The sequence below is a fragment of the Lissotriton helveticus genome, chromosome 8 (assembly GCF_964261635.1).
Source record: "Lissotriton helveticus chromosome 8, aLisHel1.1, whole genome shotgun sequence".
Classification (NCBI taxonomy): Eukaryota; Metazoa; Chordata; class Amphibia; order Caudata; family Salamandridae; genus Lissotriton; species Lissotriton helveticus.
Window position 1 is genome coordinate 387963790 of NC_136069.1, and position 23975 is coordinate 387987764.

The following is a 23975-nucleotide window of genomic DNA, read 5'->3' on the forward strand; positions in this document are numbered from 1 at the left end:
CTCCTGGTGCACTGCTGGTTTGGGAATGAAGTCTCCTTAGATCCATAGGGTCTTTGATGGCCAACAAACCCTCCTGTTACCTCCAGTAAATCTCACACCGTGAGGTTGCTGAGAGGTCTTTAGAGGCCACACTCCCCTTTTCCACCACTCTCTAAACACTCCTCCTGATGCACTGCTGGTTGGAGTAGAAGTTCCCTTGGATGCTGAGGGTCCTTGGGGGCCAACAAGACAACAAAAAAAGATTGCTCAGAGGACTTCAGAGGCCACATCACCTGGCTCCACCACTCTACACACGTGCCTCCTGGCATACTACAGGTTGGGGGATGAAGTCCCCTTGTCTGCTGAGAGGGCAAACTATTCCTCCAGTTACTTCCAGTAAGTTCAAAAGAGCGTGATCGGTGTGAGGACTTTGGAGTTCACACCCCCTTTTGCCACCACTCTACAAACCCACCTCCTGGTGCAATACTAATTGGAGGGATGAAGTCCTCATGGTTACAGAGTGACCTTGGTGGCCCAGATGCCTTCCTGTTACCTCCAGTAAATCCTTTACAACAGATTCCTAAGAGCTTTTCGGAGGCGCCACCCCCTTTCCCCACCACTCTGAAAATGCAACTACCAGTTACAAAACCTAGCAATTCACTTAAAAAGACAAAGGTTGCAGGGACGTTATAGTTAGGAAATAGATTTTGAAAAACCTTAGAAATTCACTAAAAAAAAACAAAGGTTACAGGGATGTTACAGTTAGGCTGAGATTTCCCTCGTACAAAACAAGGGAAATTCTGCAGCTATAGTTACCTAAGCAAACAATAACTGATGCCCCAACAATGCACTGCTTATGACCTCACATATTACATCACTTGTAACATGGTCAGTGACATCACTGATGACATCTCCACATATCGTTAGTGGTTGTTCAAGATAATCGTTGAAATATACTATATCATCGATTTTTTTTATAACAGTTGTCTCCTAAGATCGTGTTAGCACCTGTGACTTTGTATAACCATAGTTTCCTAGGATTGACTTACCTTCATAATTTGCATAAGATTCTTTTGAACTAACCATGACATTTAACAGGATAAACCATACTTCCCAAAACACTTTTGTTTTAACATTATCTCAACACATTGTTTATGGTTCTTCGATATATATTATTGAAATGATGTCTTTGCAAGTGTCTTTTCTAAATCACTTTATTGAAAACATGATCTTCTGGAATTATAAATATTTGCCTTATGTTATAACTCTTACATATCTTTTATAACTATTCAACTTTGAAATAAAGTTATAATAATATCTTAGAAAGTAAAGCAAAATATATATAGCATATATATCTTCTCGATTTACATCCAAACTTTTGACTTGTCATGATATTCTCAATGCTCTTTGTACAGCAGAATATCTAAACATCTATAAATCTGCACCAGTTCTCAAGATTAAAATGCATTTAATAAGAAATTCATTCCAGAACCAGTTATAAATGTGTTTTGTAATTAGAAAGTCATGTACCTCCCTCAAATTTTGAAATTATAGTTTATTCTTTGATATACTGGTATATGAAATTATCAAATTTTCCACTTTCATCTGTAAATGGTTTGCTGTAGGAAACCCACATATCTCTTCTAGGCTGGCTTCCTCATTCTGCAAACAACCCAAATCATTGTTTGCATTCAATTCTCACACTGTCAGAATTTGATGGGTCTGCATACAGCCTATACTATATAGTCTATTAAGGGAACTTCACTTTCCCCTGATTTTAGATTATACAATTAATGAGGTATGAGTAGGTCTTATATCCCGAAACAGTACACAATTAATATAATTGTAGGGGACTGTTCCACAAGCCTTGACAATTTACCATTTCGTGATCCACAGTATTTGACAATTATTTGCATAATTAAAGGGTTGTTTTAAAAAGCAAATGTAACCTGGTCTATTAATTGGGTCCATACACCAAGGTTCAGAAGCACACAATCTTATTTTTAGTCTAAAAGGGTTTCTCAGTCCCACCAGTTTCTTAACACTGCTGTTATTTGAAAGAAGTGAGAGGTATTGTTGTTGTTGTTATTTAAGGTTTATTTCGACAGCTTGTGTCATAAAAGCTATAAAACAGCATTTTGTATTAAAAAGATAAAAAGTCAAGAGTTCATAGAGCAGCATGTTAGAGATAAATATATATAAACAACCCATCCTAGTACGCAACTGCAACCAGGATAGAAATTGCAGTTTGGCAGGTCAGCGATAAAACAATTAATACACATAAGGCAATAAAAACATACATTAAACACATTATAGATAAGAGGGAGGAAGCATTACAATACTTCCTAGTGTGGTACTCCTTCTGTTAAACTCAAATTGCAATCCCCTGCAAACCTCCTTAAGATTTCCTACCCTCCTCTGGGCAACATCGTGGAGAGGCTAGGAACAATAAAATGCTTTCAACATAGGAGAGGGGCTGACCATGAAATAAGAGACCCAGGTAACTTGGTGCTGATACAACCGAGACATAGGACAAACAAGAACAAGTACAAGGGGAGCAGCAAAAAAGATGTAAGTTTCCCCACCGAAATGCACAGGATAGATAGACTGACCCTAATGGAGATAGTGACCAGAGAGGAAGGCAAGATCTTTGTGCCTCCATTCTGCCACCTGCTAGCCTGCTGGACAGAGGGAAAAAAACAGTATGATCAACCTTGGACAGAGGAGGGATCTTTGAACCAGAGGATATGGCTATAGCAGAAGATTGCATCTGGCATCTGGTAGAGGATCCCAATTGGAACTTCCACTACATGCAGGCATGCATATCTAGATGGGAATACCTTTTTAGGGAGAAACCAGTAGAACTATCGAAGTAAACATGTAGCTGTTACTACAGAAGGGCACATCAGGACAATCTATGTGCCATGTGCTCAGATAAATAAAGAGGGGCCAAGGACAAAAAGTTTACACCATTGCTAGATGTAGGAGGGAAAGGAATTGTATGCTTCAAGAAGAACACCACATGAATAAACCTAGAGGATGAGGGAACGATGGAGACTCATCAGCCTGGCTAGGTTGAATCCAATGGCATGGTGAGCCCGGGACCTATGTCTGGGCATACTCGGGCACTTAGGGTGAGAAAGCAAAAGACACACAGATGATGAACGGAATGCAGAGAAAATCAAACATTCGCCCCCAGTCAATAAATCTGGGTTAAATCCATCGTTCATTTCCTCACCATGCCACCCAAGTTCAGACCCAGCCATATTCAAAGCAGTCTTGACCTTGTGCCTCATGGGAACAGTCCGGACTGAACTGCCAAGCCATGACCCCCCTGGAATGGAAACGAGCATCCTGGGACCGGTTTCGGAGCATCAAGCTATCCTTTCTGATAAGGGGTGAAACCCCGAAACCGGTCCTAGGATGCTTGTTTCAAGGGAGGACCTGGCCTGGCAGTTCGGGCTGGACTCTTCCCATTGGGCGCAGGGTCACAACTGATTTGCATATGGCTGGGTTCAAACTGGAATGGCATGGGGAGCAGAAAAACTGTGGATTTAGGCCCAGATCTCTGTACTGGGGTGAATGTATGACATTGTTCTAAATTCTGTCCATCAATTGTTCTTTTTGCCCTTCTCCAGAATGAGACATGGTTTTAGCAAAAAATCTAAAAGCCAATTTAGGGTGATTTGAAAAACGTTTGGTCTTAGTATAGAGGTATAGAGTAGTAGGGAACACTGAGTTACTATTTGGGATTACAGAAACACACGGCTTATCCTCACTGCTGATCAACATGTTAGAAATGGGTCCCTCTAGTTGGCAAGGGAATGTACCTTACCCATTGTAGTCAATACCATTCTAGTCAGGATAAGCTAGATAAACATTAGAAGATACCCTGTGATCACCCTCTGGTAGCTTGGCACAGAGCAGTTAGGCTTATCTAAAAAGGCTATATGTAAAGTTTTTTTGCAACACACATGCACACATACACACACATAGAGTAACACAATGAAAACACCACAAAAATACTTAGAACAGTATTAAAACAATCAATAATTTTATGAATAAAAGAAGACCAAAACAATAAAAATCCAATACATAGAACTGGAGTTTTTGAATTTTTAAAGAATAAATGAAAATATAGTGCTTAAGTCTTAAAGTGTCAACCTGGAATATCCGGTCATGCTTGACTGGGGTAAATACAAAGGGCCTCATTTATGAGACGTGGCGTATCACTGCGCGACAGCAGCGATGCAACACTTCTCAGTGCGCCCTCCTTGCGACACCAATGATGCATCATATTTACAGTATGACGCATCATGTCACTTTAGTATTATTGACATATCTGTTGGCACAAAACTGGCACATTGCTGGATTTGTGTCGGAAGAGTGATGCAACTCCAGCAATGTTTCTTTCACATGGAACATGCCTTTGGGGCAAATTTGTGGTTTGGTGCGGCACGCATCAAATTGACCCCATCAAGGCCAATTTGTCTGTTATTTGCTTATCTCTTGCCCATCAAGGCCTTGATTTGGACAGTGTCATGGGTTATCTATCAGCCTTCCATCCTTCTTAAGGTTCATGTATAAACTTTTCCTATTGGTCTATTTACGATTCAACGTCCTTGCAGTGAGTATTACTGTTTGTTAATAAGTAAGCAATGTGACTTACCACTGCCTGCCCCTGCTGCAGCTGTGACCCCACCCGTAGTGACCGCTGCTGCCATGTCCCCTCCGCTGGTGCCGATCCCAACCCTGGTTGTCTGTGTGGGTATAAAAAATATTACACATTTATAGTCAAAGTCAAAGAGTTTTATTTGCATAATTAATTAAAATTGTTACAAAATTCTCTTGATAAAATAACAGTGCAAAATGTATTAAAAATACTAAAATTATTGTCTCTCAGCCGCTGTTTTGTTGGGGACTGATGCGTGAAGGTCTAAAAGTTAGGAAGTCCCTAATAGTCCACCAGCAGGTGGGCCTCCTGTTCAGTTAATTCTAATCATTTTCTTGCTTCTGCCATAAATTTAACTCCGCGGCAAGCCAGAATGATGGAGATTCATTTATAAACTTTTCCTATTGGTCTATTCACGATTCAACGTCCTTGCAGTGAGTATTACTGTTTGTTAATAAGTAAGCAATGTGACTTACCACTGCCTGCCCCTGCTGCAGCTGTGACTCCACCCGTAGTGACCGCTGCTGCCATGTCCCCTCCGCTGGTGCCAATCCCAACCCTGGTTGTCTGTGTGGGTATAAAAAATATTACACATTTATAATTTTAGATGCCTGATATGTCTCCTCTTTATTATTTTAAAGCACAAAACAACCACAAAACAAAACATCACCACAGTTTGATTGCAGTATCCTAATATTATATAAAAAATTCAGAACATCATGTTGGGCATTTTATTGGCTGCCAATCATTAAAAAGTCAGATGCCACACCAAGCAAAACCTTTTGTGATGGAGGGACAGAGCTATGATGAATCTGAGTTATGGAATCTCAATGAATTGGTGCAATAATTAGTCAGTGAAACACATATGGTCTTAGCAAATGCAATGGGGCTGTCCTCCCTGTACTTCCAGTCATGATGTACTATCATTAACTGCTGGCATACTATGATAACAATAGATACGCAACACTGGGGGGGGGGGGGGCATCATGACCACGGGTATTACTGTTAAAGCATGAGCAAGAAAAATACCTTAACTGGGAATGCATTCTTCACAGTAAAGTACCTGACCTAAAATGGGTTTTCTGAGTCCTACAGTACCACCAGTCTCTGAAGGAGGAGGTTATGGATTTGTGCATAAGCTGTTGCTGTTTGTGCCAGACCTCAGAGCAGTGTCACACAACCCAATGCACTTACGCTCCCAGAGGTCGTACCTTCCGGCATGCCTGCTGCCAGGGTAGAGGGGAGGTAGCGCTGCACATAAAAAATGACAAAAAAGCATAAAATACACAAACACATGGTAAAATAATAAATAAAAATGAGGGGTAGATAAATTATAGAGGGGTAGAATTTAACAGATAAAGGAGGGATTCAAAACCTTAACAGAGCAAAAAATAAGATGGGCGTGTACATTCGAACTGTGTAGTGCCGTTCACGTGGAATTTCCAGCACGAGAATGCACTTCACGTTCCATATATCGCCCGAACAGGTGCGGCAAGCAACTTAACCCACTTGCGGAACTTGGCGTAGCACTGCCAATTTTTTGCCACTTTGTGGAGTTTCGAGTAGCAGACTAAAGAAACTATGCCCAGGCCTATTTGCTATATATATTTAAATAGGATTTTACTTTTCGATGTCTCTGGCGGAATTTGATTTCCTTTCTGAAGAGGATCTCTTTATGTGGGTGGATCAAAACGCCATTTACCCACTGAGTAGTAGTTTTCTTTTTTAGTTTAGTAAAAGCTTTATTAAAATGTAATACAGAAGTATAGAATTATCTTTTGTTTAAAATAAAAATCGAGTTATGCAGTAGACCATTTACAAAAGAGAGTACTTACAAGAGATATTATTAACATAAAGGAGGAGATAATTGAACAAGAAATTTATGGAGAATATAACTTAATTGTGTACTCAAAAATTGCTTTTTTATATTTTAGTATTGAGAAAAAGGAAGAAGAACAAAGAAAATAGAAGAAAAGAAAAGAGAAGAGAACAAAGAAAGATAAAAAGAAAAAATACATGAAAATAGTATTGTATATTCTGTATATATCATTCATAAAATACAAAGAAAAAAGATACATGAAAATAAGTATTGTATATTCTGTATATATATATATATATCATTCATAAAATAAACTTTACGTCAAATATTAGCTTCTTTAATCTATTAACTTCATGTCATATAAATACTTATCTCATATAATAACAATTGTATAATAAACTGTATATATTAAGAAAAAGGAAGAGGAAGACAGTCATGGGGGTTGAAAAACCATTGTGGAATTCTTGGAAGGTTTATAGCTTTACTTTAAGTAACCAATGAGCGGAGACCAACATAGGTCTTTATTAATCATCTGTAATGTAGAAGTGGCTGATGCTGTATCAAGTCTATGATGAGAACAAAGAAGGTTCCACCAACCAGTAACAGTGACATTTTTGGCATTCATCCATTTGGATGTATTAATTTGAAAAGCAATGGCAAGTAACAAATCTACAAATTAACAACATTTAGAATGAGCTGACCAAGAGTGTGAGGAGGTTCCCAAAAATATGCCCTTAACACCTTGCCTGCTAAGGCAATTCCCGCTGGGTGCTGAAAGTCCTAAAATCCTATGCTTCATGACAAGGTCAACTCGTCATAAGCACAGATCCAGTGTACTGCATGACGAGCTGACCTTGTCATTAGCATGGAAGTGGTTAATACCAAAGGGTAAGGTAATAGAGCAAACAGTAGAAATAATTCTACAGACCTGAACCCAAAAGGCAGTACAATGAAAAAGCATATGTAGATATGTGCCAGGGAGGGTATTGCAAGACCAGCACATATTTGAAAGAGGTTGGTTGTACTTTTGCAGAGAAAGTGGAGTAAATACATAACCTATTATAAAAATAATAGAGGGTTTTTGTAGTACTGGCATTACACGAGGTATGGTGTATCTTGTTCCAAATTAGACCTTAGAGCTTTAAAGAAAAGGAATGCTGAAAATCAGACTCCCACATTAACTCAGTTTTAGTTTTGGGAGGAGAAGGCATGATGTAATGCAGATATTCATATATATATATATATATATGATGCTTTGATTGATGAAAATTTAATTTGGTCAGAAGGTGAGAAAGAAGTGGGAGGTTGCGATTGATTGAGAATGGAATTAGTTTGTAAGAGAACTCATTTAAGGAATTTGTATCTAATGGCATAAGTAGAGGAAAGATCAAATTTAGATTGAATTTCCAGAAAAGAAAGAGGAGTCATCGCACACATTAATCGTTTGACTTGATTAATATCTATAAGAACCCATTCTCTCCAGAAAATATTATGATTCGAAATTTTGATGAGTTTTCTTATGTTGTATAGAGGACTCCAAAAAATCTTGAACGGAAACATGGAACTTTGAAGAACACAGTAAGATACCATGCTAGAGTGCTTAATAGTCGGAGCAGAAAATTCCAGAGGAGGGTTTGAAAAGTATACTAAAGAACAAAAAGGGAAGGTTGACATAAGTGAGTCCTCCAATTTATTTCAAATATTATTAGGCAAAAAATCTGCATCTCTGTTACAAAGTAGAATTTGTTTTAGGACGAAAGCGGTATGATATTGTTGAAAGTATGGAAAAACTATGCCACCCAACTCTTTACGTTTACAAAGAGACACTAAGAAGATGCAAGATTTTTCCCATTCCATAAAAACACAGAAATCAACTTATTTAGCAACTTTTTGGGGGGAAGTTTAATAGGTAACATGGACAAATAAAAATGAATGATAGTCAGAAACATCCTCTTTCTGATGGATACATCTGCCTGTGAATTCCTCACCTTATAAATATCCCCTGCGCCAGCATTATGTGGAAACTTTTTCCTAGCTCTCCACACCGACGAGGTCGTCACAATGCTATGGCTCCGCACACCATAAGAGGACCACGTCGGCGTGATGACGTCAGTTCCCTTTTGTCAGCGCTGTCGATGCTAACGGTTTTTCTGGGACTCTCCATACTTTCTGCTAGATACTGTGTATTTTGGCTTATTTCCTTCTGTGGTTTTGCCATGTCTGCTCCGACGAAGTCGGGTTTCAAGCTCTGTAAAGAGTGCAGAGGTCATATGTTGATCACTGACCCCCATGAGGATTGTCTGTGGTGTTTATCATCAGATCAAAACGTCGAGGGCTGCACTTGCTGTCAAAAAATGAACCCGAAGGCCTTGAAGGAACTGGAAGCCAAGCTGTACATGGCTAAAGTAAGAAAAGAAAAAAGGGGTCGAAAACGTTCGAAGTCGAGGTGGTCGCATTTACATGATGAAGAGGAAGCACAAGAAGAAGGGGCATGGCTCTCGGCGCCATTCGTCGAAAGCTGTGGTTTCGAGGTCGCCTTCTCCGGCTCATCGACATTGCAAAAAGGACTTTGTCTCTCCTTCACCTTCAGTGTCTCCTCAAGCGACTCCGACACATTCTCCTTCGTACAAGGGGACTCCGGTACAGTAACTGATGCCGAGATTTTGTCAGACTCCGGAAGGTTTGTCGAATCCGGCTGATGCTGAGGCTCCTTCAGCTCCTGCCTTGATTGGATCTCGAACTGGCTTTGTATCTTCAATTTCCTGCCCTGGTTTCGGATCCCTCGCGTTTTTTAAATGCGATGTATGGCATGTTTGCCACGGCATCATACCCTTCTGGTGTACCTTCGGGTCTCGTAGGCCCTCTGGAATTTAATTTGGGTGTGCCTCACCAAAATCCTCAGGCACCCTCCGTGCCATTCATGCCGACGCCGCCGTCCTGGCAGTTTCGTCTCCGAGGATGTCGACCCCGTATGTGCTGTCCCTGACTCCATCCGTTGAACCTTCTTCTCAGATTCATTTTGCGCCGGTTGCTACTGCGGATCCTCCTTCGACTCAGCTCCTGGAGCCATCAACGCTGCATATGGTGCCGCCGACGCCGCAAGCGAAGATGCGCTCGAGGAGAGAAGCACAGAGGTTGATTGAAGAGGAGCAGTATTAGGCTGAAGAAATGGAGGAAGGTGAAATTTCGAGTCTGAGGATATGTTCGAGGGTCTGTGTGAGGCAAGTGGACTTGACACCTCCCCAGAGTGGGACTTTGCTTCACAGAAAGCATTGAAGGAAGTAGCACCTTACCATACTGTGATAAGGAAGGCTGCAGAGCTCTTTGATCTGCAGCTCCCTATGGCTGAGTATAAGCCTAATTTGCTCACAGAGGTGCATCATTCTCCGTCCTCTGTGGTTGAACCACGTTTACCGTTCAATGCTGCCTTGAATGAACCAGTCCTTGAAGTGTAGTGCAATCCTCTTTCTGCTCCTGCAGTTTCAAGGTCGGTGTCCAGAAGGTACGGGCCTGCTCCAGGGGATCCTGTGTTCCTTTCGTTTCATCCTTCGCCTGAGAGTTTGGTGGTGCAGGCTTTATGTTCTAAGCAGTTCAAGGGGCGCCTTTCCGCAGGCTCCTGCTGTCAGGAATTCCAAGAAATTGGAACAATCTGCAAAGAAGGTCTTCTCTTCAGCGAGTATAGCTTTGAAGTCCACCAACGCTACTTGTTTGTTGGGTAGATACATTCATGCCCTTATGGACTCCGCCAAACAGCTTCTTCCAAAATTGTCTGAGGAAGATCAGGGAAATTTCAGTGAGATACTGGCAGACTCACATGCTTCGGCTCGCCAAGTCATCCAGTCTGGCCTGGGCACAGCAGATTTGGTTGCCCGGGTGATAGGCTCATCCATTGCTATGAGAAGGCATGTGTGGCTAAGGTTTTCTGGGTTTTAACCTGATGTATAGGCTGCCCTTCTCGATCCACCTTTTGACGGTGCTAGACTTTATGTAGAAAAAGCTGATTCAGCTCTGCAAAGGTTCAAAGACAGTAAGGCCAGGGTGAAATCCTTGGGTCTACAGACTCAGGCAAAGGGTTATGGCCATAGAAGATACCATGGCTTTGGAAAGTCTTCCTCTCGTGGCTTCTGTCAGCCACAGCAACAGCAACAAAACCCCTTGTACAAGTCCCACAGGGGTAAAGGCAGAGGTCGCCTTCGTGGAGCGGGTCGTCAGCCTTCTTCCTCCTCCTACTCTACCTCCCCCACCCCCTCCTGGTAATGCAGGAAAGCAGCCCTAGATCCGCCATCCTGGATCATGCAGGTCCTCCTAGGGGGCCGGCTTACCCATTTTCTACAGGATTGGAAATTGGTCACTTCGGACCTTTGAGTTTTAGATCTGGTTGAAAATGGGTACGCCCTTCCCTTCAGGGAATTCCCTCCTCCTTACACCCCTTGCCAAGGGTTTTGCATGGAGGATCATTTACTTCTTCTTCAGAAGAATGTTCTTGTCCTGTTACTAAAAGGTACGATAGAGGTGATCCCGGAGCAGGGGAGGGGTCAGGGATGTTACTCCCGGTATTTCCTGATTCCCAAGAAGGATGGCAGGTTACGACCCATCCTAAATCTCAGAATCTTGAATCTGTTTCTCAAGCAGGAGAAGTTCAAGATGCTCACCCTAGCGCAGGTTCTTCAGGCGCTGCAACAAGAGGACTGGATGGTGTCCATCGACTTGCAGGATGCGTATTTTCACATTCCAATCCTGAAGTCGCACAGGAAGTAGCTCCGGTTTACGGTTGGTTCGCAACATTACCAGTTTGCGGTCCTACCGTTTGGTCTTACTACTGCACCTCAAAGGTGATGGTGGTGGTGGCTGTCCATATCAGGAGGTCGGGGATCACAGTTTTCCCCTACCTGGACGACTGGCTGCTCAAGGCAGACTCGCCAGAGATGGTGCCTCGCCATCTGCAGGTAACAACCCAGCTGTTGTTCAAATTAGGTTTTTTGATAAATGTGCCCTAATCACACCTGGTGCCCTCTCAGCACAGCCTGTGCATAGGGACAGGACTGGATACCACTGTGTGTCCAGCTTTTCCTCCTCTGCAAAGGATGCTTGATAGTCAGGAAATTATCCCTTTGTTTTACAATGGACCAGTTGTTCCAGTTCTGAAGGTCCTTCGCCTGCTCGGTCTGTTTGCTTCCTGCATTCTGTTGGTCAACCATCGACGCTGGCACATGAGGGCGCTACAGTGGTGTCTCCACAGGCAGTGTTATCAGCACAACGGAGATCTCAGGGAGTCAGTCAGGATCTCCAGAGAATCTGCAACGGATCTGTCTTCAATCAATCAATCAATCAAGCATTTATATAGCGCACTACTCACCCGGAGGGTCTCAAGGCGCTTGGGGAGGGGGGGTCCGCTACTGCTGGAACAGCCAGGTCTTGAGCTGCTTCCTGAAGGCGAGGTGGTCTTGGGTCAGGCGGAGGTGAGTCGGGAGGGAGTTCCACGTCTTGGCGGCCAGGTAGGAGAAGGACCTTCCTCCTGTGGTGGCTCTTCGGATGCGGGGGACGGCGGTGAGGGCGTGGCCGGTCGATCGAAGCTGGCGTGTGGGAGTGTAGAAGTTGAGGCGGCTGTTGAGGTATCTTGGGCCTTGGTTGTGTAAGTCTTTGTGGGCGTGGGTGAGGAGACGGAAGGTGATTCTCTTGTTGATCGGGAGCCAGTGCAGGTCTCTCAGGTGTCCGGAGATGTGGCTGTGTCGGGGGATGTCGAGGATGAGTCTTGCTGAGGCGTTTTGAATCCGCTGGAGTCTCTTCTAGAGTTTGTCGGTGGTTCCGGCATAGAGGGAGTTGCCGTAATCCAGTTGGCTGGTGACGAGGGCCTTGGTAACCGTCTTCCTGGTCTCGGTTGGGATCCACCGGAAGATCTTACGTAGCATGCGCAGGATGTTGAAGCACAACGAGGAGACGGCGTTGATTTGTCTGGTCAGGGAGAGGGAGGAGTCCAGGATGAAGCCCAGGTTGCGTGCGTGGTCTGTAGGTTTGGGTGCGCTGCCCAGGGCGGGGGGCCACCAGGAGTCGTCCCAGGCGGAAGGCGAGGAGCCCAGGATGAGAACTTCCGTCTTGTCTGAGTTCAGTTTCAGGCGGCTGTTCATCATCCACTTGGCTACGTCTGTCATCCCTTTGTGTAGGTTGGCTCTGGCGGTCGCGGGGTCGCTGGTGAGGGAGAGGATCAGCTGGGTGTCGTCGGCGTAGGAGATGATGTTGAGGTTGTGTTGGCGTGCGATGGCCGCAAGGGGGCTCATGTAGACATTGAAGAGGGTGGGGCTGAGTGAAGAGCCTTGAGGGACGCCGCAGATGACTTTGGTGGCTTCTGATCTAAACGGGGGGAGGCGGACTCTCTGTGTCCTTCCGGCGAGGAAGGAGATGATCCATTCTAGTGCCTTCTTCCGGATTCCGACGTTGCTGAGGCGCTGCACTAGGGTGCGGTGGCAGACAGTGTTGAATGCCGCGGAGAGGTCTAGGAGGATGAGGGCCACTGTTTCTCTGTTGTCGAGCAGGGCTCGGATGTTATCGGTGGCTGCGATGAGGGCGCTCTCGGTGCTGTGGTTGGCCCGGAAGCCAGACTGCGAGGGGTCGAGGGATCCGTTCGTCTCGAGAAAGGCGGTCAGCTGCTTGTTGACGGTCTTCTCGATGACTTTGGCCGGAAACGGGAGGAGCGAGATGGGGCGGTAGTTTTTGAGTTCGATGGGGTCCGCTGATGGTTTCTTCAGCAGAGCGCTGAGTTCGGCGTACTTCCAGCTCTCCGGGAAGGTAGCGGTGTCAAAGGAGGTGTTGATGATGTCCCGCAGATGGGGTGCGATGACAGCGTCGGCCTTGTTGAAGACGTGGTGAGGGCAGGGGTCGGTTGGAGATCCGGAGTGGAAGGAGTTCATAGTGCGGCTGGTGTCTTCGGTGCTGATCGGGGTCCAGGCTCGAAGGGTGGTGGTCGGGGGCGTTGGTGCGGTCGTGGGGTGCGTCGGTTGTGTGCTGAAGCTGTTGTGTATGTCTGCGATCTTGTTGTGGAAGTAGGAGGCGAGGGAGTTGCAGAGGTCTTGTGATGGGGTGATGTCGTTGTTTCCGGCGTTGGGGTTGGAGAGCTCTTTAACGATGTTGAAGAGTTCCTTGCTGTTGTGTGCGTTGTTGTCCAGTCATTCCTTGAATGCAGTTTTCTTGGTGGCGTGGATCAGTTGGTGGTGTTTACGGGTGGCGAGCTTGAGGGTGGTCATGTTGTCTGGTGTTGGGTCTCTGCGCCAGGCTTTCTCGAGGGCTCTGCAGATCTTCTTGGAGCTCTTGAGTTCGTCGGTGAACCATGGGGCTTTCTTGCTGCCGGGTCTGCTAGGCGGGGTCCTCAGAGGGGCGAGGTCGTCTGCGCAGATGCTGATCCACTTCGTGAGGTTGTTGGCGGCCTGGCTGGGGTTCGCTGAGCTGGTGGGAGGGTTCTGGCTCAGGGATGCGGCGAGCTGGTCGGCTGTGATCTTGTCCCAGCTTCTGCGTGCAACCTGTTGCTGGTGGTGGTGGGTCGTGGTCCTTCTGAAGCTGAAGTGGACGCAGCTGTGGTCCGTCCAATGGAGTCCAGTGGCGTGGCTGAAGGCGATGTCCTTGCTGGATGAGAAGACGGGGTCGAGTGTGTGTCCGGCGTAGTGGGTGGGGGTGGTCACCAGCTGCTTGAGACCGAGGTTGGCAAGGTTGTCCAGCAGGATGGTGGTGTTGCGGTCGTTGTTGTTCTCCAGGTGGAAGTTGAGGTCCCCGAGGAGGATGTAGTCGGCGGAGGGCTGATGAAGTCGGCGATGTCTTCGCTGAATTGTGTGCGTGGTCCCGGGGGTCTGTAGATGAGGGTGCCTCTGAGGGTGGTCTTGGGGTCGGTGTGGATCTGGAATTGCAGGTGTTCGGCTGTTGTGAGGGTGTCGTCGGAGTTTGTTGGGATTCGGATGGTGTTCCTGTGGATGATGGCAATGCCTCCTCCCGTGTGGTTGCCGCGGTCCCTCCGGGTGATCTTGTATCTGTCCGGGATGGTGATGGCGATGTCGGGCGCTGAGGAGGCGTTCATCCAGGTTTCCGTGAGGAAGGCGACGTCTGGAGATGTGGTGTCGAGCAGGTTCCAGAGTTCGATGGCGTGTCTGTGGACGGAGCGGGTGTTGAGCAGGATGCACTTCAGGTGGTTGCTGTTGGTGCTCGGCTTGGTGGGTGCTGGTGTAGTGCAAGTCCGGATGCAGGTGAACTTGCAGGAGTGGCAGCTGAAAAGTCAGTGGGTGCGTCTCGGGGTGGCTCGGTAGCATCCCGGGAATCGGCCGGCGTTGAGTGCGTTGAGTTCGGTGGCGTCGTAGGTCCGGCGGGTGGGCTGGTGTCTGCGGGGGCCAGGGGTTCGGGCGCTGGGCGCGGTCCAGGCGCGGACGGGCGCAGACGGGCTTACCTTTGGCACGCCCGCTGCGCATCACCGCTGCGCGTTTGCCACTCTGCCATATGTGGAGAGTGGGGGGGGGCGGAGCGAGGGAGGAGCAGCTGGGAGGTGGGAGCGGGGCGGCGAATGGGAAGGGCGACCGAGGGAAGGGGGCGGGGCCGCAGGGGGGCAGCGGCGGGGAGCGGGAGGTGTCGGGAAACGCGGCAGGGGCTGGGCACAACAGCAAGGGGCGAACAGAGGACGAAGGATGTAACAGAAGCAAAGGCAAAGTTAACACGGAGAAAAATGCAGCAAAGTTAGCAGAAGTACAATTTACACAGGGAGATGACGCGGCGGGGGCTGGGCACAAAAACAAGGGGAAAACTGAGGAGGAGAGAATAACAGAGAGCAAAAGCAAAGATTACACGGAGGCAAAATGCAGCAGAGTTAGCAGATGTACAAAAACACAAACAGGGCAGATGCAGTACCGGCGGACGAGGGCCGGGAGCACAGCTGCGAGCAGCGGCGGCACTTGGCGGGAACGGGGCTCACTCACGGGGAGTGTGCGCGGTGCGTGGGGTGACCGGCCCAGAGGGTCTTGGTGGAGCGTGGAGGACAATCTGTCTCAAGGAAAGCCCTTCATCTTCCTCCCTCGGTGGCCACAGTGATAACGGACGCCTCTACCCTAGGGTGGGGTGCTCATCTGGGGGATCTGGAGATCAAGGCTCTTTGGTCTCCAGATGAAAGATTGCTTCATATCAATCTTCTGGAATTGCGGGCGATACGTTTCGCGCTCAAAGCCTTGCTCCCTTTCTTTCGCGGTCAGTCAGTTCAAGTCCTGACGGACAACACTGCCGCAATGTGGTAAATCAACAAGCAGGGAGGAGTAGGGTCGTATCGTCTCTGCAGAGAGGCGTTGCGGTTTTGGTCCTGGGCTAAGGACCATCGGATTTGCTTGATGGCAAATCATCTGTCCAGGGTGCTGAACGTGCGGACAGTCTCAGTCGGCAGTTGTCTGCCGACCACAAGTGGAGGCTTCATCCGGAGGTAGTTCGACACAGGTGGACCTGTTTGCCACTCTCGAGAACGTGCACTTCCCGTCATTCTGCAGTCTCCAGTTTCTGATGCAGGGGGCGATGGGGGACGGGTTTCAGTTGAGTTTTAGCTCACAACTCCTTTACGCGTTTCCTCCCATTCCCTTGATTCCTCGGGTTCTGAGGAAGATTCGCCAAGACCAGGCCCAAGTTATTTTGATCGCCCCAGATTGGCCAAGAACTTTCTTAATGGGTTCCCCATTTGGACCCTTACATAGTTGTCCTTTGAGACTGCTTTCCTTTAAAACGGTCTTCCTTGTGGCTATCACCTTGGCCATGAGGGTGAGTGAGCTTCAGGCTTTGAGTTCTAAGCCTTTGTTTCTTACTATTCATGCTGAAAGGATGGTTCTCCGGACCAGGGCTGCTTTTCTGCCTAAAGTGGTACCTCCCTCTGCCGCTCACTGCGTGTGGGATTTCCTGGGGGGGTGCCGCTCAATGCGTGTGGGATTTCCTGACTGTGATTCCTGCTGGTCGAGTGCACGGGACGACGTGGGATTCCCTGGAAATTGCTGGCACTTGCTGCCTTGTGTGTTTTTTGGAAGGGGGAGAGCTCTTTGAGTACTTTTGACGCCGAGGGACTGTGAGGTCCAGCAGGCTCTCTGTCACCCAGATGCTGCCTCTTCCCTCGGTGTTCCCGCCCCCCGCCTGTAGCGATTTAATCTTGCTCCTAATCCCGCGACGCGGGATGCGTGCGGGACCTAGGCCGGGGCTAAGCCCGGGCAAAGGGCGGGCCCTCTAAGGCCCTCAGAGGCCAGAGGAGGCTGGGCTGGGCTTATTCCCTAATATTTTTCTAAGGACTATTTGTTTGTGCTTTTTGTCTGTGTAACCATGTCCTTGAACCCCGAAAACCCCCCACTGGTGGAGTCAGTAGGAACTAGTAAAGGTATATTGGTTAGTTACTTCACTAAGGTTGTCTCTGACATAGAAAGGGAGAGCGTATTGGCTGAACGCCGCGCAGAGCCGCGACGCTCTGTTGAAGGTATGAAAAATAGACCGCCTTTGAACCTTGTGAAACATACTATTCCACTTGATGTAAGCTCCCATATCGAAACTGATGATCCTCTTTTAATAGACAGCATTCCTTTGCTCCTGCGAGACACATCTCTCTCACCTGATGTGTCCAATGATCTGTACACAAATGTCATATCTCTTCCTAGTAGTAACTCTACCATAGGATCAGATGTGCCAGTTGAGCCACCTCTTCCAGTAGTTAGGATTGCTAAGAAGAGGAACAAGAAACCAGGGATGCTTAAAGTCCTTGGCCCACCACCTAGTAAAAGACGAAAGAGAGGTGGTGACCCGCTAAGAACGAAGATTAGCCATTCCGATTTTGGTAAAACTACAAAGGCTATTGAATTAATCGTGCCAACTTTAACGGACTCCATAGCAATTGTACCAATTCCAAAAGTGCTTACAACACCTGTACTAACGTCATCAGGCTTAGCCATTCCCCCACATTGCCTACCAATGAAAGCACTGTCTGCTGCCCCATTGGAAGCCCTGGAACATTTAATTAGGTCATCTATATTACCTATATTAGAGAGGTTGAAGAGGATTGAGCAACGGTTGGGGAATTTAGAGCTGGCTATTAGTAACAAAGCAGGGTCAATCAAGGACCTCGCGAAGCCAGCACCGCCCGTTGTAGCAACAGTGCTAACTCCTATTCCTGCTCCTCATAAAAGTGTAGATAAATCCAATAAGCCTACAGGCTCTAAACAGCATAGGGCAATACCCTCTAATGTAGTCCAAAAATCGTTATCTCTTGGTATTAGTCAAGTACAGAAGGTAGATAGTAAAAAATCTTACATAGGAGAAAATCGAGATGAGAGGGGAAGTACTAGCCCCGTCAGGGCAGGGAACCACAGGGGCCGTCAAGTTGAATTACCCCCAGAATTGGTACCTTATGTGGTTGTCCTTACGGGAGTCCACACATTAGCAGATGAAAAGAGGGAAGGGTTCTCTCAGTTAAAAAACAAAACTATACACTGGCTTAGTCAAAATCGACCACTCCCCTATAATATCAATGGTGATATCCTCCATGTCCGGCGACTCCAATGGTTGGGAAGCAGAGCTAAAGACATAAAGGGAGACCTAATTGTAATTAATTTCAGAGATCCTGAAGCCGTTAGATATATTCTAAATTGGTCTCCAGGGAATGCCGGAAACTCAATTGTTCCGTGTGAATTGACCTATTTCTATCCAAGATCTTTAGTGACCTCTATAACATACCCCGGGGCACCATCTCGATTGCACACCAATCTTACTATGCCCTTCAATAAACGGCAAAGGATGCAAGCATTTAACCCTGTGAATTTTGATGACTTGCCTGAGTGGGATACTGTACCATTTAGGAGTCATGGGAATAGAAATAGGATGATGGAACATCTGTTGCCGTTTACTCCTCTGGAAGTGGCAAATAGATTCAATGCCTTTTCAGGCTTTGATGATTGCGATTGACAAACAGTGCCTCTCATTAATATGCTACCTACTAATGATAACTTAGCTGTTAATGCAAAATTAAGTCTTTCTCCAAAAGAGTTGGTCACCGAACAAACCACTCAGCCCATAACTGTTTCTTTTTCTGACGATCAACACCCACTGAAATGTGAACTCGACCAAGGTGTAGGAGCTACCTCCTCTGCCTCCAATGATTTTCCTGATCCCTTAGATTCTGAACATACCAAGCAAGATCCGGTTGATGTCCAAGTCAAAATTTTATCCTGGAATGTGGCGGGACTTAAGAGTAAATTGCCCATTCCAGAGTGGGGTTCCTTTATGGCCTCCCACGACATTTGTATGTTGCAAGAAACCTGGGCGCTAAAAGAAAGTGTAGCCCAGGGTTTTGCAACTTATGATATTTTGGCAAGTATGGGTGATCGGGGCAGGCCCTCGGGCGGGTTGTCTATATGGGTTGGCACACACCTGGGAGTGAAGGCAACTCCAATCCCAACTAACTCATTGGATGTCCAGTTTGTTTTGTTGACCTTGCCCAATGGGCCAAATATTGCTTTGATTAATGTATATTCAAGGCCAGTTAGGCGGGGTCTTGAGTCAGAAGTTATTGAAACATTGTTGACCTTCATGTATTCGATTGACTCCTCCACCACATTAATTCTGGGTGGAGACTTCAATTGTCATTTCGAACCCCTTATGGACCCGAACTTCGGTGATCCAGACGATGTGGATTTGCTTTGGGCTATCCCAGAGTCACTGTCCCCTCAGGTCAAGGTATGGACCCCTCTCGTTTTGCAATTGCAATCATTTGCGCTAGTTACATCATTAAGAGCATGCAATGGGAGGGTGGAGCCTGACAGACCAGGGAGAGCCGCGTTTAATCGACTAAACCAGACCTCAATAATTGATTATATTTTTATTCAGGCTAGGCATTGGGATAGGCTGCATGAATTTAGGGTTATTGGAAGGTTTGACAGTGACCATAACCCCCTAGTTTTGTCTCTAAAACCGGGGAGTTTTGGTCTGAAAGTCTCAACTTCGGTTGAGCACTGTGTTACTGTGCCACTAACAATAACAAATTGTAGGCGTAGGGTTAAATGGCCTGATCTACAAGCGTCGATCACTAAACATGCTGAATTATACGAGACCATTATCCCGCTCATTGAAGAGATGTGGAAATCAGGCCATTTGGGCAGGGCAACTGAGATACATAACCAACTGGTTGCCATATTGAAAGATATCCTTTACCCTGTTAGAAGGGCAAACCATCCCCTGACTTTGACTTTCCGATGGTTTAACGCTCCCTGCCGGAAGGCCAAAAAGGCCTTGCTCATAGCACTAAAAACTAATGATAGTGAGGCCATCAAGGTGCATCGCACTACATATAAAAAGGCAATCTGTGAGGCGAAAAGGGAATGGGAATCCTCAATGTGGGAGGAGATGGGATCTGCACTTAGGTGCAAAGATTCCAAATTATTCTGGTCCATAGTTGCAACTGGACTCAGTGGGCATACACAGGCGCTCTCTCCCAATATTGCTCCCACAATTTGGGAAATTCATTTTGCTGCTCTATATGGTACACCTGATTTCGATGCCTCGCTTGTTAATATCCCTGTACCCCAGCAATTGCAGGGTGCCGACGGGGCTGAGGAGCGTGGACGGTTGATTGAAGCCCCTACGCTCCTCGCTCCAATCGAGCCCTTTACTTTGTTTGAGGTCGAGACGCCATAGGTAAATTGCTCCCTAATAAGGCTCCAGGATTGGATAAACTTCCGGGGGACTTATTTAGGACACAACCTAAATTCTGGGCTCTTTATTTGGTCGTTATATTTAATGGCATTTTGCAGGGAGACGACCTGCCCCCCACCTGGTTAGGAGCCGAAATTGTCCCTATATTAAAAAAGGGCTGCCCGTTAATCCCCTCTAATTATAGACCCATCACTTTAATTGACACATCACAAAAGCTGATGGGGAGGGTCATCCTTGATAGGATTCTTGGATGGATCGAAGAGAATGGGATCTTTTCTATATTTCAGGCAGGCTTTAGGTCCTGTATATCTACCCTAGACCAGATATTTCGCCTGCAGGTTCTGCACTGGAAAACAGCAAAGGTAGAGGGTGGCAGCCTCTACCTTGTGTTTGTGGACCTGCGGGCGGCATTTGATCTGGTTCCGCGTGATAAACTGTGGAAGGTGCTGGCAGACTTGGGACTTCCGCCATACCTATTAAATGTACTATCTAGGCTTCATGTAAGCAATTTTGCCCAGGTCAGGTGTGGTAGACATGGCAAACTCACAGATCAATTCCCTGTTCAAAAAGGAGTTCGCCAAGGGTGCGTGCTGGCACCCACACTATTCAGCCTCTACATCAATGGCCTTGTGGAACATTTGAATGGTGTGGTTAACAATGATGCCCCTAAGTTGGCCACGGGTAGAGTGCCCGCTCTGATGTTTGCAAACGACACTTTGTTGTTGTCTAGAACATCATCGGGCATTCAAAAAACACTGGATGGGTTTGTGGAGTTCTGTGAGCTTCGGGGACTGGAAATCAACTTGGGAAAAACCAAGTTTATGATTTTTAATCCCCCTTAGCGGGTACGCCCAAATCCGATCGTACACGGCACTCCCCTTGAAAGGGTTAAAACATTTGTTTATCTGGGTGTTACCCTAACTGAGAATTTTGATTGGGACGTACAGACTGCTAAGTCTACACTTAAGTTATCCCAGCTTGCGGGAGGTATAAGCAAAGTTTTTAGGGAGTCAACCTTTAAGCCGGTGTTCCCTGCTCTGGAAATATATTGCCGCCAGGCTAGAATGGCGATAATCTATGGGGCTGAACTTTGGGGGCATAAACAGATAATGAACCTTAAAACGGTAGAGCACTCTTTTGTGAGAAATCTAGTTGGGTTACCGTCTAGTACGCCTTTGATCCCTCTTAGACAGGACCTTGGCATGGTCCCAATAGAAGAGATCATCAGTGCAAGGCCAATTATGTACTGGAAGAGGTTGTGGTCAGTCCCTGAACTGGCCGCCTATAGAGCGGAGTTCTCTGAGATTTTGCCTCTTCTTGTATATAAAAAATCCCTTGGCTTCAGCACATTCGTGCGGTTAGCACCCGATTAGGTCTTTTGGGACTGTGGGAAAACCCCGAGATTTATTGCCTAGGGACATCAAAGAAGGAACTTCTTTCTCACATACGCACGCTGAATGCTCAGATACTATCGAGCACTACATCACTGGGTAGGTTGACTTCTGAATTCCTCTTAGTCAAATCGGAATCCAAGATGGAGGAATTTTTGGACAAAATTGAACCACCGTTTGCTCGAAAGCTATATCTCCAGCTAAGACATGGCACTTTACCTATCAGGTCTTTTACATATAGATGGTTAAAAGATAAAAATTAAGTTTGCCCTGCATGTAATCACAAAAATGAGAATGTAACTCATGTATTGTTTTTCTGTCCTGCCTACTCTGAAATCAGAAAATGTTGGCTGATCCCTATTTGTAAGAATTTGGGTTTCTTGCATTTTACACAGGCCTGCAGGATATTGATTTATGATACCTATCCTCACATTGTGTTTGTGGTTTCCCGTTATCTTCTTAGCATGTGGCGTAGAAGACAAACCTTTTTAACTTAACTGTTCTACCTATTGTTTTTATTTTTATCCATCTTGATAACTCGTAGTTTAATTCCTTTTTAACATTTTATGACTATTTATTGTCTTATTGATTGTCATGATGTATTTTATGTACACTTTTATGGTCATCTGACCGAAATAAAGTTATCAATGAATGGGTAACTCCCTTCCATCTAGGACAGTCCATTACCCTCCCTTCTTTCTTTCCTACCCCTCCCCTTCACCCTTCCAAGGAGGAGAAGAGGCTTCACCACTTGGATCCTAAGAGGGCGGTTAGGTTCTATTTGGATTGAACCAAGGACTTGTGACTGGATGATCAGCTCTTTGTGGGCTACGTTGGATGCATGAAGGGCAAGGTGGTGCACAAGCGCACTCTATCCAGGTGGATCATCTTGTGCATCAAGATCTGCTACGCTCTAGCTGGTAAGGAGCCTCCTGAAGGCAATAGAGCTCATTCCACCAGGGCTAAATCATCTACTTCTGCCTTGTCCAGAGGTGTTCCTGTGTTGGACATCTGTAAGGCTGCAACTTGGGCCTCCCTCTACACTTTTGCAAAGCATTACTGCTTAGATTCCGAGGGGAGGAGGGACGGGCATTTTGCACGCTCTGTTTTGCAAGACGTTTTGGTATAGAAGGGTGGACACTCTCCTCCGGGGGTTGGACTGCTGTGGGAATCTATTCATAAGGTGAGGAATCCACAGGCAGATGTATCCATCAGAAGAACAAATTACTTACCTTGGGTAACGCTTTTTCTGGTGGATACCGTATCTGACTGTGGATTCCTCACTGACCCACCCGCCTCCCCTTTTGCCCACCCTTTTATACCTTAAAAGAGGTATTGGTTAATATGGTTGTTTCATATTGGCATGTTGTATTGTCTCTGTTTACCTTTGTGTAGGCTTATAGGAAATGCTTGCTTTCTTTTGCTTTCTTATTTCACTTTACACTGTGTGTATTTGTGTGAATACTGTGTACTATGTATGCATTGTCTCTATGGTCGTTCCGCCCGTTCGCCTCAGACGCCCAGGAAAAATGTTTGGAACTGATGTCATCACGCCGACGTGGTCCTCTTATGGCCCCAGGGACATCATGTGGAGTCACGTGTGGAGCCATAGCATTGTGACGACCTTATCGGTGTGGAGAGCTAGAAAAAAGTTTCAGCGGAGTGCTGGCGCAGGAGATATTCATAAGGTGAGGAATCCACAGGCAGATACTGAATCCACCAGAAAAACCATTACCGGAGGTAAGTAACTTGTTCTTTTCGTTGTAACCTGCGCGACCAAGACAAATATAAAGGTGGCCACTTTTCCGTTATTTGAAGATTTTTGTTTTGAACATCATGTAAGTTACTCTGAATAGTCATAGCTAAGAAAATAGAATATTTATTTTCAAACACTGTGTGGAGACCATTAAGTCCAGTGCCATTAAACATAACTTTCAAACAATACTTATTAAGGGGAGGTACCTCGGATTTTTAAAAATTAAATTTATATCCAGATAATTTTGAAAAGGATAATAAAAGATTAACAAAGACCAGTATTAATGATTCTGGATCAGAAATATAAAAGATCACTTCACCAGCATATGCTATGAATTTATTCTCCGTGTCCTAATACCGGAAGCCATGAAACGCGGATGAATTACGTAATGTATTTATGAAGGTTCTAAAGATAAAATAAAGAGCAAAGGAGATAAAGGACATCCTTGTCTGCTACCCCGTAAAAGAGGAAAATATGAAGATTGGATACCATTTAGAAGTCATTGGAGAACAATATAATATAGCAATGCATTTAAGGAAAGTTGGACTAAACCCATTTCATTTGAGAGCCTGCAGGGGAATTTTCCTATTGACATGGACAACTGCTTTTTCAGCATCGAAAGTTACAACAGCCGTAGGCGTATTATTAGTTGAGGACATGTGTAAAATATCC

The 23975-nt window shown here is 45.9% G+C and overlaps 1 protein-coding gene across 1 annotated transcript in view; it reads right to left on the reverse strand.

Annotated features, from left to right (window-relative positions):
* Positions 1 to 4648: 4648 nt before the first annotated feature.
* LOC144772707 (uncharacterized) overlaps positions 4649 to 23975 on the reverse strand; it is a 650472-nt gene continuing 631145 nt past the window's right edge. Inside the window, exons 6-7 of the mRNA XM_078657201.1 lie at positions 5128 to 5218; positions 4649 to 4739 (exon numbers count right to left, since the gene is read on the reverse strand). Of these exons, the coding sequence (XP_078513327.1) occupies position 4739; positions 5128 to 5218 (92 nt within the window). The 3' untranslated portion in view covers positions 4649 to 4738. The remainder of the gene's footprint in view (positions 4740 to 5127; positions 5219 to 23975) is intronic.